Source organism: Lissotriton helveticus, chromosome 4_1, assembly GCF_964261635.1.
Source record: "Lissotriton helveticus chromosome 4_1, aLisHel1.1, whole genome shotgun sequence".
Taxonomy (NCBI): domain Eukaryota; kingdom Metazoa; phylum Chordata; class Amphibia; order Caudata; family Salamandridae; genus Lissotriton; species Lissotriton helveticus.
Window position 1 is genome coordinate 1,824,017,351 of NC_136063.1, and position 16,665 is coordinate 1,824,034,015.

The following is a 16,665-nucleotide window of genomic DNA, read 5'->3' on the forward strand; positions in this document are numbered from 1 at the left end:
TGTTTTTTACTATTGGTGAAAAACGATTTGTCCAACAATTACGGGATGCTGTACAGAATTGATAATATCCCAAAATATTTTTCGACACACATAAGGACTTAAGCTTTGGTGTACCTGACTGTGGTGCTTCCATTTTGCAATCTTTATTGGAGGTTCTGGTAACCCTAAGGCAGGCAAAGGTCTGTAGTAAAACGTATGTGTACTTCCCTGCCACCACATAGGAATGCACTCTTCATGGATCACCAAGAAGGTTAACCAGAGAAGCCATATAGGCATTAAACATTATAGGTGAGAGTGGAGACCCCAAGAAATACTTTGTTCAGGAAAGGCTTGGATTGATATACGAGAGCCTAAATTGACTTTAGAAGTGTGGTTTAAAGTGAGAGAAATGTTTTATGCTTGTGGGTTCAAGTGTTCCACCTGGGCTAGGTTGTGCGGAGCAGGGTCTGGCGGTTCACAGCATCAAAGACACATACCAGGGCATCCTCCCAAAATCGTAAAGGAGTGCTCTTTTTCAGGAGTAGCCCATGCAGGTAAGAGCAGTGGGGCGGGAAGGGGGAACTTGACAGATCGTGATGAGAAAAAAATTAAATAATTATGTTTCCAGTATCGTCGTGTGTCGAGTGCCCCTACCACTCTTACACACAGGCCATTAATGCTCTTTTTAGTCTAAAGCTAGATTGAGAAATGTAGTGACAATAACGAGCATTCAAACGTTGCTGAAAACTTTCATCACTTGTGTAAATCTGGGCTTGTGGTTGGCCTGCAATGTTTATACTAAACAAATATTTAATCTAGAACTCATTTTGGAAGCATGTAAAAAGGGATCTTAAAATAAAAACAGCCTTGGAGACATTTCCATAGTTTGCCAAATTGGAAGAAACATAAGTTTCTGAGGTTGTTACCCACCATTTTCTCCAAGCAGGTTCACGCAGGTACAAATATACAACGGGGCAAAAATAGTCAGTGACTTACAATTGGCGAGGGTGTACCGGTGGAACTGTTTATTTCCACTACATATATTTTTGGAAAGTTTAACATATCTGAACATATTAGAATGTTTTCGTAAGAAACATCCACAGAAAAAAAAACAGGAATATTTTCCTCAAAATAAATTAGAAATGTGCAAATATATACAAAAACTATGTTTAGGATTTGTAGCTCTGTCTTATGGCAAAAAGAGGATGAATGTATGAATGCCATAAACGTTAGACAGGAATACTTGCAAACAGTAAGGACCGGAATAGTACAACTAATACATCTCTATATTATAATAGGAAACCCACCATTATAGATCAATCATGTGCGCTTAACTTAAAACATTTTACAAGTATCAAATGAAGACGTCATTCCCACTGCTCTGTATATGCAGCCCGTCCTGACGGCCCATATTCACAGGATCTTTTTATGGACTTACCGAGGATGTGCCGCTGCGCAAGCTGCTCCTCTTGGCGGTCTGGCGGTGGATCTGTACCAGGCTGTCAATATCTTCCTCTTCATCCTTGACAGGAAGACACAAACTATGTAAGCAGGCATCAAATACACTACAGGATTTTAATACATACTTTTCCCTCCCCACTGGCCAGAAGGCCAGACTAAGAGGACTATTTTAATGACAAAGCACCACCACATTTTAGGAATTCAAATTCAAGTACTCACTTCTTTTTAGGGGAAAGTACCTTCCTAGGAGTACTTTATAATATGGGTTCACCAACAGATAATATGACATGGCAGGGGGAAAAAAGCATAGTCTTGCTGGTGGGGCATGCTGGTTCTTCTGCTCTTATGCAGAGATGCATAAAAAACGACTTCAACAACCGGCCATAGTTTATAGGAAAATGGAATGATGTAGTTGCATGCAACAGAAAGCTTACATGCATAAGAGGGAGAAACCCTCCCGAATGAGAGAGAAGAAAGAAAGTGATGAAGCTTTGTGTGTTTTTTACAAAATGTGCATTGTTATTAGCGTGCTAAGCAATTAATCTACAATCTAATTAAAGGGTATCCAGTAATTAAGCTAATGTAGCTGAAACAAATTCGCTATGAATTGTTAAGGAGTGTTTTCCTGGCTAATACTAACTAGATCTCAATGCTATCTTGTTCCGAATGGATATCATAGTATCATGTTTATTCTCGGTTTGCATTTCTGTGGCACATAGTTCAGCAATTTGGAGATTTGTTTATTTTTTAATGACACTGTTCTTGAAGAAAGCCTGGTAGAGGGTCCTCTATAACATATTTCCAAGGATCTACTGCTGGCACGTGGTACTGCCTTCATTGACAATGGTTCACTGTTGTTTATGTAACTAATTCATTCTGACTACTCTGGATGATATTTGGTCAGAAGGGCTGAATATTCATGTAGTAGGTTAGTGCTAAAGGTGTAGGGTTATTGGATGATTTATACATCTGTAATTTGATCTGTTAAAAATGTAATTCTTTGTAACAACACAATGTGTTTGCAGTTCTAATGCTTTCCAATGATGTAATGGCTATATATAAGTAAGTGGATGGAATGAAAGTGGACTAATCAGAATAGGGCCTAAAGAGAGGACATTAGAATGGGTGAATGTTTTATCTGCAATAGATAATGAGTCAGACAAAAAGAAAGATGAGGATTCTGAAAGGAACAGACAAAAAATGAGAGAACGATGAGGAGGATAATTTCCTGAATTACTTCCTCATTACACAGATGGTGCTCAGGCACAAAAAGCTCAAATACTTGATATCAATATGAGTGAAGAGCCAATCACAAGTAAGCAGGGAATTGTGATGTTTAAAGTACCAATACTATTGCAACTGCAAGCACTTATCCGAGCGTACACTGACATTTTTACCTGTTTCTACTGATAAAACAAAGGCTGTAGAAACAAACTACTGTTACTGTTGTTGAAGTGGTAGCTGCCAAACCACCGGAGAAGAGTGAAATTAACATTGCTAATTTGGGACACACATGATGCAATGAGTGGAAAAGAAGCGTGATCTAGTGCAAATGTAGGCTCAGGGTCAAGTTAGAGGATTTGTGAATTAATATGAATTTCAGTATGCTGAACAAGAGCACTGCTTGCACGTCTGTGGGAAAATTGGGCACTGGAAGTGCAAATGTAGACAGAACCCAGATCAAATTCTGCATAATTTTGCTTTTCAGATACAGCGAAATGTAAATCAGATGCAGACACAATTAGCTACCCCTATCCAACGGACTGCTATGCAGAACTTGCTAAATCAGGGGCTGTTCCATACGAATATGCCCATAGCTCCAGTGTTGCAGCAAAACATGGGAAACAAGATGCCATACAATCCACAGTATTAACAGATTCCATTGATTCGTAGCAACCTTTTTCCCATGTTTTCACCGCAAACAATGAATTCACAAAGATTGGCCTAAGGGGGTGGTGGAGGGTTGCATGCTGTGCGCAGTCCTAGAGGCAGACCAGAGAGGGCCATGTATAGATGGTGATGGTAATGGTCGGCCTGTATCATTAATTTCAGATTTATAATGGTGCTACGTCCTGCATAGTTCATTCCATGGAGGTTTCAGACCTACATCTCGTTGGAAAAGAAGTCCAAATTACCAAATCGGCCATAAACAGATTACTAATCAGGTCACAGAGTTGTTTCAGTTAAAAGAAGGTCAGTGGAGAACAGTCAATAATTCATATTGAGTGATTCACGTCATATCAATCTACTTGGCAGAGATGAATTGCATGATTTATTGCTCATGGGATGATGGCATTTAAAACTAGAGATGAGGATTCAGTATTTAAAATAAATAAATAAATAAAATCACAAGAATCAAGAGTTCAGTTGTTTCCAGTTCTTATAAAATATGGCTGGCCTGACTAAAAGAGCTAAGCCAGACAAAATACATGTCAAACCAAATCATATTTACCCTAGAATGTGACAATACAAAGTTTCACGAGATGCAGAAAAACAATGAAGCCCGTCTTAGGAAAAATGTTAGCGCAAAGCATTCTTTGGGAATGTAGTATATTTAATAATCAAGAGTTTCAGTCTGTTTATCTTTTGGACTTTAACCCTTCGCTGTTTCTTGTTCCTATTGCCTATACTAAATATTTGTAATTGGTTGCACAACTGAACTCAAATACTAAACCGACTAAAATGCGGTACTGTTCGTAGTTTAAGTTAAGGGGAGCACAAGTTTGTTAAAGAATATTTTGAAAGAGTGTGAAAATCTTGAGAGACTTAAATGATGAGTGCAAGATTACTGGACAGACTGAAGTTGAAGAAACAGAAATTTAAATATGCATCCGAGATTAGGAATGGAGCATGAGAGAAAGGGTGAATTATGTACGATGCGTCATGAGTTTACAGGAGTTAGGTCAATGGAGTTTGCTGGAAAGAGACTGTGAAAGGAATTATATTGATGGTGGAGAATTTCTGATTGGTGAAGAGCAAATAGTAAGGGGAATTTATTACGTGTGTGGAAAGACTGCTTATTTTAATCTGCCTTGTAATTGGGCTGGTGGTTGCTACCTTGCTTTGGTGTTCAGAGGGTTTTTCAAGTAAATGAAATGAATTGGATAAACTGGGCTCGATGTGTTAGGAGCTATAATTCTATCTATAGGAGTGGCTATAAATGATAAGAAAATTACAAGTTTATTTAGGCTTGCAGATTGTTTGCTTCCAACACTACAGCTGCATTAACCCAGATAAATAACACATTAATTGCTATGTGCAGGATGATTATGCAAAACCATCTTACACAAGACATGTTTCTTGAGAAGGCGAGCCGAGTCTGTAGGGTCTTATTAATGCATGTCAAAAATTGTAACAAGGGAACTACAGATCCTAGTACTAAAAAAAAATGACAAATTAGGATAATGTTTATAGAGGTGTGCGCATAACCCCTGCAAGACAGAACCTCTACCACTCACCATACAATTGATCAATTTACTCAGAATTCAGGATACTTTTGCACAATTTTTTATTTTATACGTAATCCCGAGTATAATCTTTATCTGATAGCATGTACATAAGAAAAGAGAGCATTCAAACAATGTTGTGGCACCCAAACATAGCAGCATTCACCTAAATATATTAGAAACAGGAAAATTAGTGAGTAAAAGGGATCGAATATAAAGTGGGATAAATATTTATGAATGCATATGTACACAATATTTCTAGCATTTCTTGTGATGTCAAAACGTTTGAAGAATACACCTTGTCGGAATCAATGGGTTCCTTGTTTGGTAATATTGGAAAGGGCTTTAGGAAGGTTGGTGAGGGCATTGACAGATTGGGAGGTGGCATGCTGAGGGTCATACTAACTCCCTTCCCATACATTGTGTTAATTTGTTAAAATATTTACTCTGTTTATATATTATGAATTAATCATTAGTAAATACGGTCTGCATCGCAGTTGTAGAAAGGAGACAACCAAGAGTAAAAAGTACCAGATGGAGATTAAGGAACATACCAAACACTGAGTCTATAATTAGCTAAAATATTGGGAAACACAAAAGACAAAATGTGATGCAGACTGTATTGTAGTTAGTTTGGAGTTTTAGTGATGATAAAATCATCAGTTGGGGAAATTTAATACACTTTTTTGTGTTTTATCCAAAATGTGCATTATTAATAGTGTGCTGAGTAATTATTCTACACTTGAATGTGAATGTGTATACTGATATGATATGGGTTATTCTAACAGACTCAGTTAGGCCTCAACTCCCTTTTGCTCCAATTTGATGCCACAACATCATGTTTATTCTCAGTTTGAATTTCTGCAGTACGGAGTTAAGCAAGATGTGGATATGTTTATTTCTGAATGACACTGTTCCTCAAACATAAGCCTGCTAGAGGGCCTAATATAACATATTTCTAAGGACTTTTCACTTGCTCACTGCATTGCATTTATTCAAAATGGTTTACTGCTGTTTATGGTTTTGCACCAAAGAGATAGGGTTATGTGATCCTCTCCCTCACCAACGACCCAGCCACCGCCAGAACCAACCTACACAAAGGGATGAAAGACGTAGCCGAGTGGATGATGAACAGCCGCCTGAAACTGAACTCGGACAAGACGGAAGTCCTCATCCTCGGATTATCACTCTCTGCCTGGGACGACTCCTGGTGGCCCCCCGCCCTGGGCAGCGCACCCAAACCAACGGACCACGCACGCAACCTGGGTTTCATCCTGGACTCTTCCCTCTCGATGACCAGACAAGTCAACGCCGTCTCCTCTTCATGTTTCAACATCCTACGCATGCTCCGAAAGATCTTCCGATGGATCCCCCCCGAAACCAAGAAGACGGTGACCCAGGCACTAGTCACCAGCCGACTGGACTATGGAAACATCCTCTACACCGGAACCACAGCCAAACTACAGAAAAGACTCCAACGCATACAGAACGCCTCCGCACGTCTCATCCTGGACATCCCACGACACGGCCACATCTCCAGACATCTGAGAGACCTGCACTGGCTCCCCGTCAACAAGAGAATCACATTCCGACTCTTCACCCACAAGGCCCTCCACGACCTGGGCCCCAGGTACCTCAACACCCGCCTGACCTTCTACACCCCCACCCGCCAGCTACGATCAACCAGCCACGCCCTCGCCGCCGTTCCACGCATCCGAAGAACCACCATGGGAGGAAGATCCATTTCCTACCTGGCAGCCAAGACGTGGAACTCCCTCCCCATCCACCTACGCCTGACCCAAGATTACCTCTCCTTCAGGAAGCAACTCAAGACCTGGCTGTTCGAGCAGTAACAGACCCCCCCTCCTCCCCCAAGCGCCTTGAGATCCTCCGGGTGAGTAGCGCGCTATATAAATGCCTTGCTTGATTGATTGATTGATGTGATGATTTATAAATCTGTAATTTGATTTGTTGAAAATACAATTCTTTGCTCACAACACAACGAGTTTGCAGTTCAAATGCTTTCTTATGGAGAAAATAGGAATATGGGGGTAAACCAGAGACCTTTCCTGTGCTACCGACTGATTTCTTACTGATTTTGCTGCATACTGAGTCTATTTCTGATGTTGCCTATTATTCCACATTTGTTCTTATTACTGACAGCTTTTATAACATTCAAATGGGAAAACTGCTGCATTTCGGTATTATAACTTTTGGATTTTGTAATAAACAGCCATGGTTTTTCTGAATAGCGCTTTAGAACTCACATTGATGAGTCCTTTCTTATTTGTTTGTCTTTTGAAATGGGGTTTTGAACCTCGTCCCTGGGACACATGCCATGTGATTCGAGGTGAACACCGTTCCGGATTCATCCAACCTCTGGGCACGCCACAAATGCAGATTCTTTTCTGGGGCATCTGCCCACCCACAGAAGGCAGACACTATTTTGCTCCAAAATCTCCAGACTACCAATCATATACAATTATACAGACTACCCTCAGGAAGATGTTTGTGCCCGGGTGCAGCCAAATCCTGGGATAGTCTCAGCACACAGTCGGAAGGCTAGATATAGCCCAGCCTCAGAAAAAACATGGATAACATGGTAATGTATGAATTGTCTGATTGGGGAATGGCAGCACCACATAATTCACTCTTTCTCAGTTAGCTTCAGTAGGCATTCTTTTTCAAAATAAGATTGCCATCCGAAACGGTTGTTAACTTTAGCAATTTGAGTAGTGGGAATGCAGAAGGTTTTTCGTGAGAAGTACTATCCTGAAAAGCTCACAGTCTGCTAGAATGCACAGAAGTAGGTCTTCATAAATGTGTCCAGATCTTCTACAGTCCTAAGCTGGTCACAGTCAGAAAAGCATGTGCTGGAAACCTCCAACGCTGATAACTGACTGGGGAGCTCACCTCACAGTGGCAGGAAACCATGCAAGAGAGATGGTCTTTCACAGAGCAAAAGGACCTGTTGACAAGTGAAAAAGGGTGGAAAGCTTCTCCCTGAACAATCTTGGATAGCTATGAAAAGAGTACAAATGATGAGCTAGTTCTATCAGTTCCTAGACATGACTACACATGAACGAACGCTGTCTCCAGGGGTCTGTTGTATCAACCAAGTGATCAATAGTCACCATCTTATTTTGCAAAAGAGGCAAACTCCTAATAGGACTTTTAGAAATAGCCTACCAGGTAAAGTCCTTAAAATATTTCAAACAGTAATATGGGCCAGATTCTTCAAGAGATCTGAAAGCAGAGCACACGTGTTGAAACAAACACTCACTACATGTACGCTTTGCTTGCTGCATGTGCAATATTGAAAACAAATTGTACCAATAAGGATTCTCTACTGATGCACAGCACTGAGACGGACTTGGACACTATCTGGGGTGATTGTTGGGTAGATCACGGAGGCCTGTCTCTCCTTATGTTGGATGTCTCAGGGGAGTTTTGCCCCTGTTGTTCGGTTACTGGACTGTGAGAAGTGGTAGAGATTAATGATCTGCAGCATCGGTGGTTTATCTCTATTTGAGGATATTATACAATCAGTGAGGCTTATCTCACCTCCCCAGCCTAATTACCTTTGTGCTCCTCATATTTCCAACTATTTGCATCAGGTCATTTTTAAGTCTAATGCACCTGAATGGCTTCATTCGCAAGATGACCCATAGCTGGAATGGAAACGTCAGTTGCATTGTGACGGACGTTCATCCCTACCCTGAGTGCTGATGTCTTGATCCTTGATGATTTTTTTTGTCGTGGGTGAACATGGACAATGTGTGTGTGTCATGACATAAACCTGTCTCACTGAAGCCATTTTTTTGGGGCCAGTAGGGGAGCCATACGTGCTACTCTCATTGTGGGCTCTGTTTATTTCATACCAAATTATTTCAATAAGGATGTGGTACATTTGTATACTATAGCCGGAGGCGTTTATGGCACTCGATTTAATTCATCATCTTCATTTTCCTATGTCTTACTGTGAATGCCCTTACCACTTTAAGATGTTCAGGTTAATGATCTTCAAGTCACGGTATAGTTCTTAGCAAAAGAATAGTTTATTTTATGTTTTTATAATATTAATTTTTAGAGGATGTAAATATTCACAAACACTTCCCCATACAGCTTCTTTAAATATTTTTCCCATTGCGGCCTATTAATTCTTAAACAACAAAACACACGATCACCATCTGTTTAAAACAGCTCCCCAACATGGCAGCATGTTTGGTTGTGTAACTGCAGTCTAGTTGTTAGAAAAATTTGCACCCGCCTTCATAATAATCTATGGGCGGCCCGTTCAATTTGCCTTTGCCGGTGATCCAAGAGCAGTGCCGTGGAACTGCATTTTTGAATGACTAATCCATTCCTCCAGACTTCAGGAAGCAATATGGCCACTTTACAAAATTGATGTTCAAGCCCTCCTCCTCTTTTTAAGCAGGATACAAAACACTGATTACACTCCCTTTTTTTGCTTATTTCAATATTGAGTACCCTCCCAAAGACACAGTGAGTTATCTCAAATGAGTTTATGATTTTTGGTGGTTACATGCAATTTTCTTTTACCAAATGACTGATATATATTTATACATACATATATTTAGTTACTGTCAAATTTCCACAGGCTTTATAATCAGCATTTATGTAAGCACAGATTTGCCTTCATTAAAACACAGCCCACTCATGTTTGTTCGGTGTGACACTGTTGGTACAACTTCATATTGGTTATTTTGGAGTCTGGCTGACTGGCTGCTCACATAAATAAATTGCTGTATATATTTACATGTGTAACACACAGTTGCATCGGTATCCACTGAATTGTTCCAGACGTGTGTGTGTATGTATATATATATATATATATATATATATATATATATACATATATATATATATATATATGTATATATATATATATATATATATATATATATATATATATATATATATATATATACACGTAAACATTTGTATTCTTCATTTCTATGTAGAAAAACCAAGAGGTTTACATTATTTACTCTAAGTATTGTCCTGAAGATAGTTTCACATATTAACCCACTCCATGCTGAGAATAGCTTGCAGTTGTCCCCAGTCGCAGTGGGTGTGTGCTGAGGATGGCTCCAAGCCATCCTAGCACCAACCAACAGGGGGAAGCAATGGCATTCCACCTTGGGAAAACACAACGAGATGGACAGAGCACTGAAACTTTTCAGACACTCACCCCCAGTCACAGATCTAATTCTATAGCTCACTTTGCCATCCCAATTCAGACCCTGACATATGCAAACCAGTCTTGACCCTTTACCTCATGTTGAACAGTTCAATCCGAAACGCCAAGCAGGTCTTCCCTGGCACAGAAACAAGCATGCTGGGGCTGGTTTTAGGTTAACACCCTTCATCAGTCAGGTTAGCTTAAATCGATTGGCAAAGTGAGCAAGGGACCCAAGTCTCCACAGGGCTTGGTCGCCCCACTCACTGCTGCCGCTCCTGCCTGCCTTTGCCGCCTCCTGCCTGCAGATTCCTTCGCTCGCTGCCCGCTGCTCTTGGGAATTTCCCGCTGCTCCTGGGAATTTCCCGCTGCCCGCTGCTTCTTGGAATTTACCGCCGCTGCCTCCCTGCGGCCGCGCCCCCCTGTGATTCCATTCGCCGCCCCGCTCCCGCCACCCAGCTGCTCCTCCCTCCCGGCTCCTCACTTAAGGGGACCACAGAGTGTGACCGCTCAGCCCTCCACAGGGCTTGGTCGCCCCACTCACTGCTGCCGCTCCTGCCTGCCTTTGCCGCCTCCTGCCTGCAGATTCCTTCGCTCGCTGCCCGCTGCTCCTGGGAATTTCCCGCTGCTCCTGGGAATTTCCCGCTGCCCGCTGCTTCTTGGAATTTCCCGCCGCTGCCTCCCTGCGGCCCCGCCCCCCTGTGATTCCATTCGCCGCCCTGCCACCCAGCTGCTCCTCCCTCCCGGCTCCTTACTTAAGGGGACCGTAGGGGGCCACGGAGTGTGACCGCTCAGCCCTCCACAGGGCTTGGTCGCCCCACTTACTGCTGCCGCTCCTGCCTGCCTTTGCCGCCTCCTGCCTGCAGATTCCTTCGCTCGCTGCCCGCTGCTCCTGGGAATTTCCCGCTGCTCCTGGGAATTTCCCGCTGCTTCTTGGAATTTCCCGCCGCTGCCTCCCTGCGGCCCCGCCCCCCCCTGTGATTCCATTCGCCGCCCCGCTCCCGCCACCCAGCTGCTCCTCTCTCCCGGCTCCTTACTTATGACGCCCCCAGAGCGACCGCGCAGCGGACGCGCGCAGCGGGAGCACCGATTGAGCGCCGAAGGTGTGCCAAAGGTAAGCCCGTCTGCGCCCGTCCGCGCCTGGCCCGTGCCCAGCGCCTGGACCCCTGGCCCTCCCCGCCGAGGCAAGACGACCCGACTGACCTACGACGCCGCCACTCTCAACGCACTCATTGCCGGCCGGACCCACGCCTGCTGCCGAGCCACCCCGAGACGCACCCACGGTCCCTTCACCTGCTGCACCTGCAAGTTCACCTGCCTCCGAACCTGCCCCGCACCCGCCAAGACAAACACCAGCAGCAACCACCTCAAGTGCATCCTGATCAACACCCGCTCCGTCCACAGACACGCCGTGGAACTCTGGAACCTCCTCGACGCTACATCACCGGACGTCGCCTTCCTCACGGAAACCTGGATGAACGCCTCCTCTGCACCCGACATCGCCATCGCCATCCCGGACGGGTACAAGATCATCAGGAGGGACCGCATCAACCAGACCGGAGGTGGCATCGCCATCATCCACAGGAACACCATCCGCATCACGACCGACGCCAACGACTCCTTCGCCGCAGCCGAACATCTCCACTTCCAGATTCACACCGACCCTAAGACGACCCTCAGAGGCACCCTCGTCTACAGACCCCTGGGACCACGCACACAATTCAGCGAAGACATCACAGACTTCATCAGCCCGCACGCCCTCCCCTCCACTGACTACATCCTCCTCGGGGAGCTCAACTTCCACTTGGAGAACAACAAGGACCGCAACACCACCGCCCTGCTGGAAAACCTCGCCAACCTCGGACTCAAGCAACTGGTCAACACCCCCACCCACTACGCCGGCCACACGCTTGATCCAGTCTTCTCTTCCAGCAAGTACATCACCTTCAGCCACGCCACCGGACTCCACTGGACCGACCACAGCTGCGTCCACTTCAGCTTCAAAAGATCCACGACCCACCACCACCCGCAACAGGTACCTCACAGGAATTGGAGCAAGATCACCGCAGACCAGCTCACCACCTCCCTCAGCCAGAGCCCACCCGCCAACACAACGGACCCCAACGAAGCAGCCCGCAACTTCACACAGTGGCTGACCGCCTGCGCCGACGACCTCGCGCCACTAAAGAACCCTCCCAGCAGACCCAGAAGCAAGAAGGCATCCTGGTTCACCGACGACCTCAAGGACTCCAAGAAGACCTGCCGCACCCTCGAGAAAGCCTGGCTCCTCGACCGGACCACCGACAACATGACCGCCCTCAAACACGCTACCCGCAAGCACCACCAGCTCATCCGCACCACCAAGAAGAAATCCCTGAAGGAACGACTGGACAACAATGCCCACGACAGCAAAGAGCTCTTCACTATCGTCAAGGAGTTCTCCAACCCCAGCACCGGCACCAACGACATCACTCCGTCACAAGACCTCTGCGACTCCCTCGCCTTGTTCTTCCACCGCAAGATCTCCGACATCCACAACAGCTTCGGCGCCCCACCCACGCACCCAACCGTCGAACCAACGCCCCCCACCGCCACCCTTCGCACCTGGACCACGGTGACCACTGAAGACACAGCCCGCACGATGAACACCATCCACTCCGGATCACCGACCGACCCCTGCCCACACCACGTCTTCAACAAGGCCGACTCCACCATCGCACCCCAACTCCGGAACATCATCAACGCCTCCTTCAACACCGCCACCTTCCCGGAGAGCTGGAAGCACGCTGAGATCAGCGCCCTCCTGAAGAAACCTACAGCGGACCCCACCGATCTCAAAAACTTCCGCCCCATCTCGCTCCTCCCTTTTCCTGCTAAAGTCATCGAGAAGATCGTCAACAGACAGCTGACCGCCTTCCTCAAGACGAACGGATCCCTCGACCCCTCGCAGTCCGGCTTCAGAGCCAACCACAGCACCGAGACCGCCCTCATCGCAGCCACCGACGAAATCCGGACCCTGCTCGACAAGGGGGAAACAGTGGCCCTCATCCTCCTGGACCTCTCCGCTGCGTTCGACACGGTCTGCCACCGCACCCTAGCCCAACGCCTCAGCAACATCGGTATCCAAGAGACGGCACTGGAGTGGATCATCTCGTTCCTCGCCGGAAGAACACAAAGAGTCCGCCTCCCCCCGTTTCGCTCCGAGGCCACCGAAGTCATCTGCGGCGTCCCGCAAGGATCTTCACTCAGCCCCACCCTCTTCAATATCTACATGAAACCTCTCGCAGCCATCGCACGCCAGCACAACCTCAACATCATCTCTTACGCCGACGACACCCAGCTGATCCTCTCCCTCACCAGAGACCCCGACACCGCCAGAACCTGCCTACACGAAGGGATGAAAGACGTCGCCGAGTGGATGAAGGACAGCCGCCTGAAACTGAACTCGGACAAGACGGAAGTCCTCATCCTGGGATCTTCGCCCTCCGCCTGGGACGACTCCTGGTGGCCCCCAGCCCTGGGCACCGCACCCAAGCCAACCGACCACGCACGCAACCTGGGCTTCATCCTGGACCCCTCCCTCTCGATGACCAGACAAGTCAACGCCGTCTCCTCATCGTGCTTCAACACCCTGCGTATGCTTCGCAAGATCTTCCGCTGGATCCCGACCGAGACCAGGAAGACTGTCACCCAGGCACTCGTCACCAGCCGACTGGACTACGGAAACGGCCTCTACGCCGGAACCACAGCCGAGCTACAGAAAAGACTCCAGCGCATCCAGAACGCCTCCGCCCGACTCATCCTGGATGTGCCCCGATGCAGCCACATCTCCAGCCACCTGAGGAACCTGCACTGGCTCCCCGTCGACAAGAGGATCACGTTCCGGCTCCTCACCCACGCACACAAGTCTCTCCACGACCTGGGCCCCAAGTACCTCAACGACCGCCTGACCTTCTACACGCCCACCCGCCAGCTACGGTCCACCAGCCTCGCCCTCGCAGCCGTACCACGCATCCGAAGAGCCACCGCCGGAGGAAGATCCTTCTCTTACCTGGCTGCAAGACTTGGAACTCCCTCCCCATCCACCTTCGGCTGACCCAGGACCATCTCGCCTTCAGGAAAAAACCAAGACATGGCTGTTTGAGCAGTAGCATACCCCTCCCCCCAAGCACCTTGAGACCCTCCCGGGTGAGTAGTGCGCTATACAAATGGCATGATTGATTGATTGATTGAAGTCTTGGCATATCTTGCAGCATGCCCCCTAACAAGGATGGCAGTAGAAGTGCTTCAGCTGCCACCGCTGCCCTCTTCGCCGGCGATCAGATGACAGCAGCGCGCACGCCGACGTCATCAAAACAGGCCGGGGATGGGCTGTAAGCCATTTGCTTCCAGTGCGTCCAAGGAGGAAGGTGAGATTTCCTTCAAGGAGGGATCAGGGAGGGCAGAGAAGCATCGGGGAAAGTAAAGTTTTTCCCTTCCCCGGTGTCTTTGCACCGCATTCCGGCTGTGTGATCGCAGGTGGGGTCACGAGCACGCAGCAGCAATGCACCCACTAGCCATCAGGGATTTTGTTTTTTATTTGGGGAGTGGGTCGCTCCCCGCCACTGACATTCTTTTGGCATACTCTTGCCCATTTTCACCCACCCCACGCCAGAGTCAGATAGGCCATATTTTTAGGTCCCGGTGCCCCCTAAGGGAGGCAGAAAGCCACTAGACACCAGGGAGCTTTATATTTATGTGTCGGGGAGTGGCCGCTTGGGCAATGGTCGCTCTCCATTATGGGGGCATAATTTTGGCCATTTTCTGCCCCCCCACCCCCTGGGGGCAGATCAGCCATAATGTTAGGCCCATCTACCTCCAAGGGGGCAGAAAGCCAGTAGACAGGGATTTTCTTTATTTATAGGTCTGGGAATGGCCCCTTGGGGACAATATTTTAGCCACTTTCTGGCGTTCCTGTGGGCAGATTTTTAAGCCCAGTTGCCTCTAAAGGGAGTGGGGGTGGGGGGGGACAGAAAAACACTAAACACACGGATGATGTTATTTATTTGTTAGGGAGTGGCCCATGGGCAAGGGTTGCTACTTGTTATTAGAGCATTATTTTGCCATTTTTTCTGCCAACCTTGGAGCAGACCAGTCATATCTTTAGGCTCATCTGCCTCTAAAGGGGCAGAAAACCACTAGACACCAGGATTGATGTTCTTTACATGTTGGAGAGCTACGAATTATTGGGACAATATATTGGCAATTTTCTGCACCCCCCAGGGGTAGATTAGCCATATCTTAGGCCCATCTGCACCCAAGGGGGCAGAAAACCACTAGACACCTGGAAGAATTTTTGTGTGCATGTGAACTGGAGTTCGGCTGACGTTCTGCATTTACTGACGTTTGGCTGGCTGTGTGTGTACTGGCATTTGGCTGGCGGTGTGTGTGGACTGGTGTTTGGTGTGTTTGAACTGGGGATTTAGCTGGCGGTGTGTGTGGGTTGGTTTCTAGCTGGCGATGTGAGTGGCTGTCATTTGGATGGTGGTGTGTGTGAAGTGGTGTTTGGCTGGAGTAAAGGTCACTCCACTCTAGGGTGTCAATTTTCTTGCCTATAATTTGTGCCCTCTCCCCCCCCAGGAGGCGATTGGACATTTGAGTATGTTGATATGCCCCAAAGGTCAGACTTTATAGTGTTGCATAATGTTAACGGTTTTACTTCTTGTCATCAATTGCATTTTTGATCTTGAAGAAGGGGGGTAGGCGCACACCGCCTCACACTCCAGCACTCAGTTTGCCCCGATGCATCATAATAAATGCAGTGCATGATAACACTTTTGTCCAATGTCAGGCTATAGTTTTTCACCCTTGTTGGTGCAGCCAGTGCTGTGTAGCTCTAGACACATGTTTCAGGATAATTGTCCATCTTCAGTAGAGAGCAACACTTTTTTTGGTGGTGCTGGAAATGCTGCCCGAAGTCTTCTCAGGTCTCAGTACCACTCGTTGGGCGCAGGTGCATCAACCAGAGCTCGTCAGCTCGTTAGCTCAAGGGAGCCTTTTCATATAGAAGGGGGTGGGCGCACACCGCCTCACACTCCAGCACTCAGTTTGCCCCGATGCATCATAATAAATGCAGTGCATGATAACACTTTTGTCCAATGTCAGGCTATAGTTTTTCACCCTTGTTGGTGCAGCCAGTGCGGTGTATCTCTAGACACGTGTTTCAGGATAATTGTCCGTCTTCAGTAGAGAGCAACACTTTTTTTGGGGGTGCTGGAGATGCATTTTTGATCTTAATGTTTTATTTCTCTTTATTCTAGTTCAAAGCTTTTGATTTCCTTGATAGTGATGATGGAGCAAGGACTCGTAGAAAAGAGACTTGCTCAGAAGCAATCCTCATTTAACTCTCTAACATGGTATTAATTATGTATTGTGTAAAACTAATGCGCACCACATCAAAAAGAGCGTTAGAGAAGCTTGCTTATGTGTTTACTAACATGAGTAACTCTAAACGAATTTCTAAAATGGCTGCAAAAGGGAAAATCTTTATTGCGCATGCGTCAACTGCATCTACGCCGTATGACGAGCTGTCACTCG

The 16,665-nt window shown here is 46.6% G+C and overlaps 1 protein-coding gene across 3 annotated transcripts in view; it reads right to left on the minus strand.

Moving 5' to 3' along the window:
* SYTL4 (synaptotagmin like 4) overlaps positions 1-16,665 on the minus strand; it is a 964,177-nt gene that overhangs the window by 482,783 nt on the left and 464,729 nt on the right. For all 3 annotated transcript variants that reach the window (XM_078688458.1, XM_078688460.1, XM_078688459.1), the window contains one exon: positions 1,418-1,501. In XM_078688458.1, the coding sequence (XP_078544584.1) occupies positions 1,418-1,501 (84 nt within the window). The remainder of the gene's footprint in view (positions 1-1,417; positions 1,502-16,665) is intronic.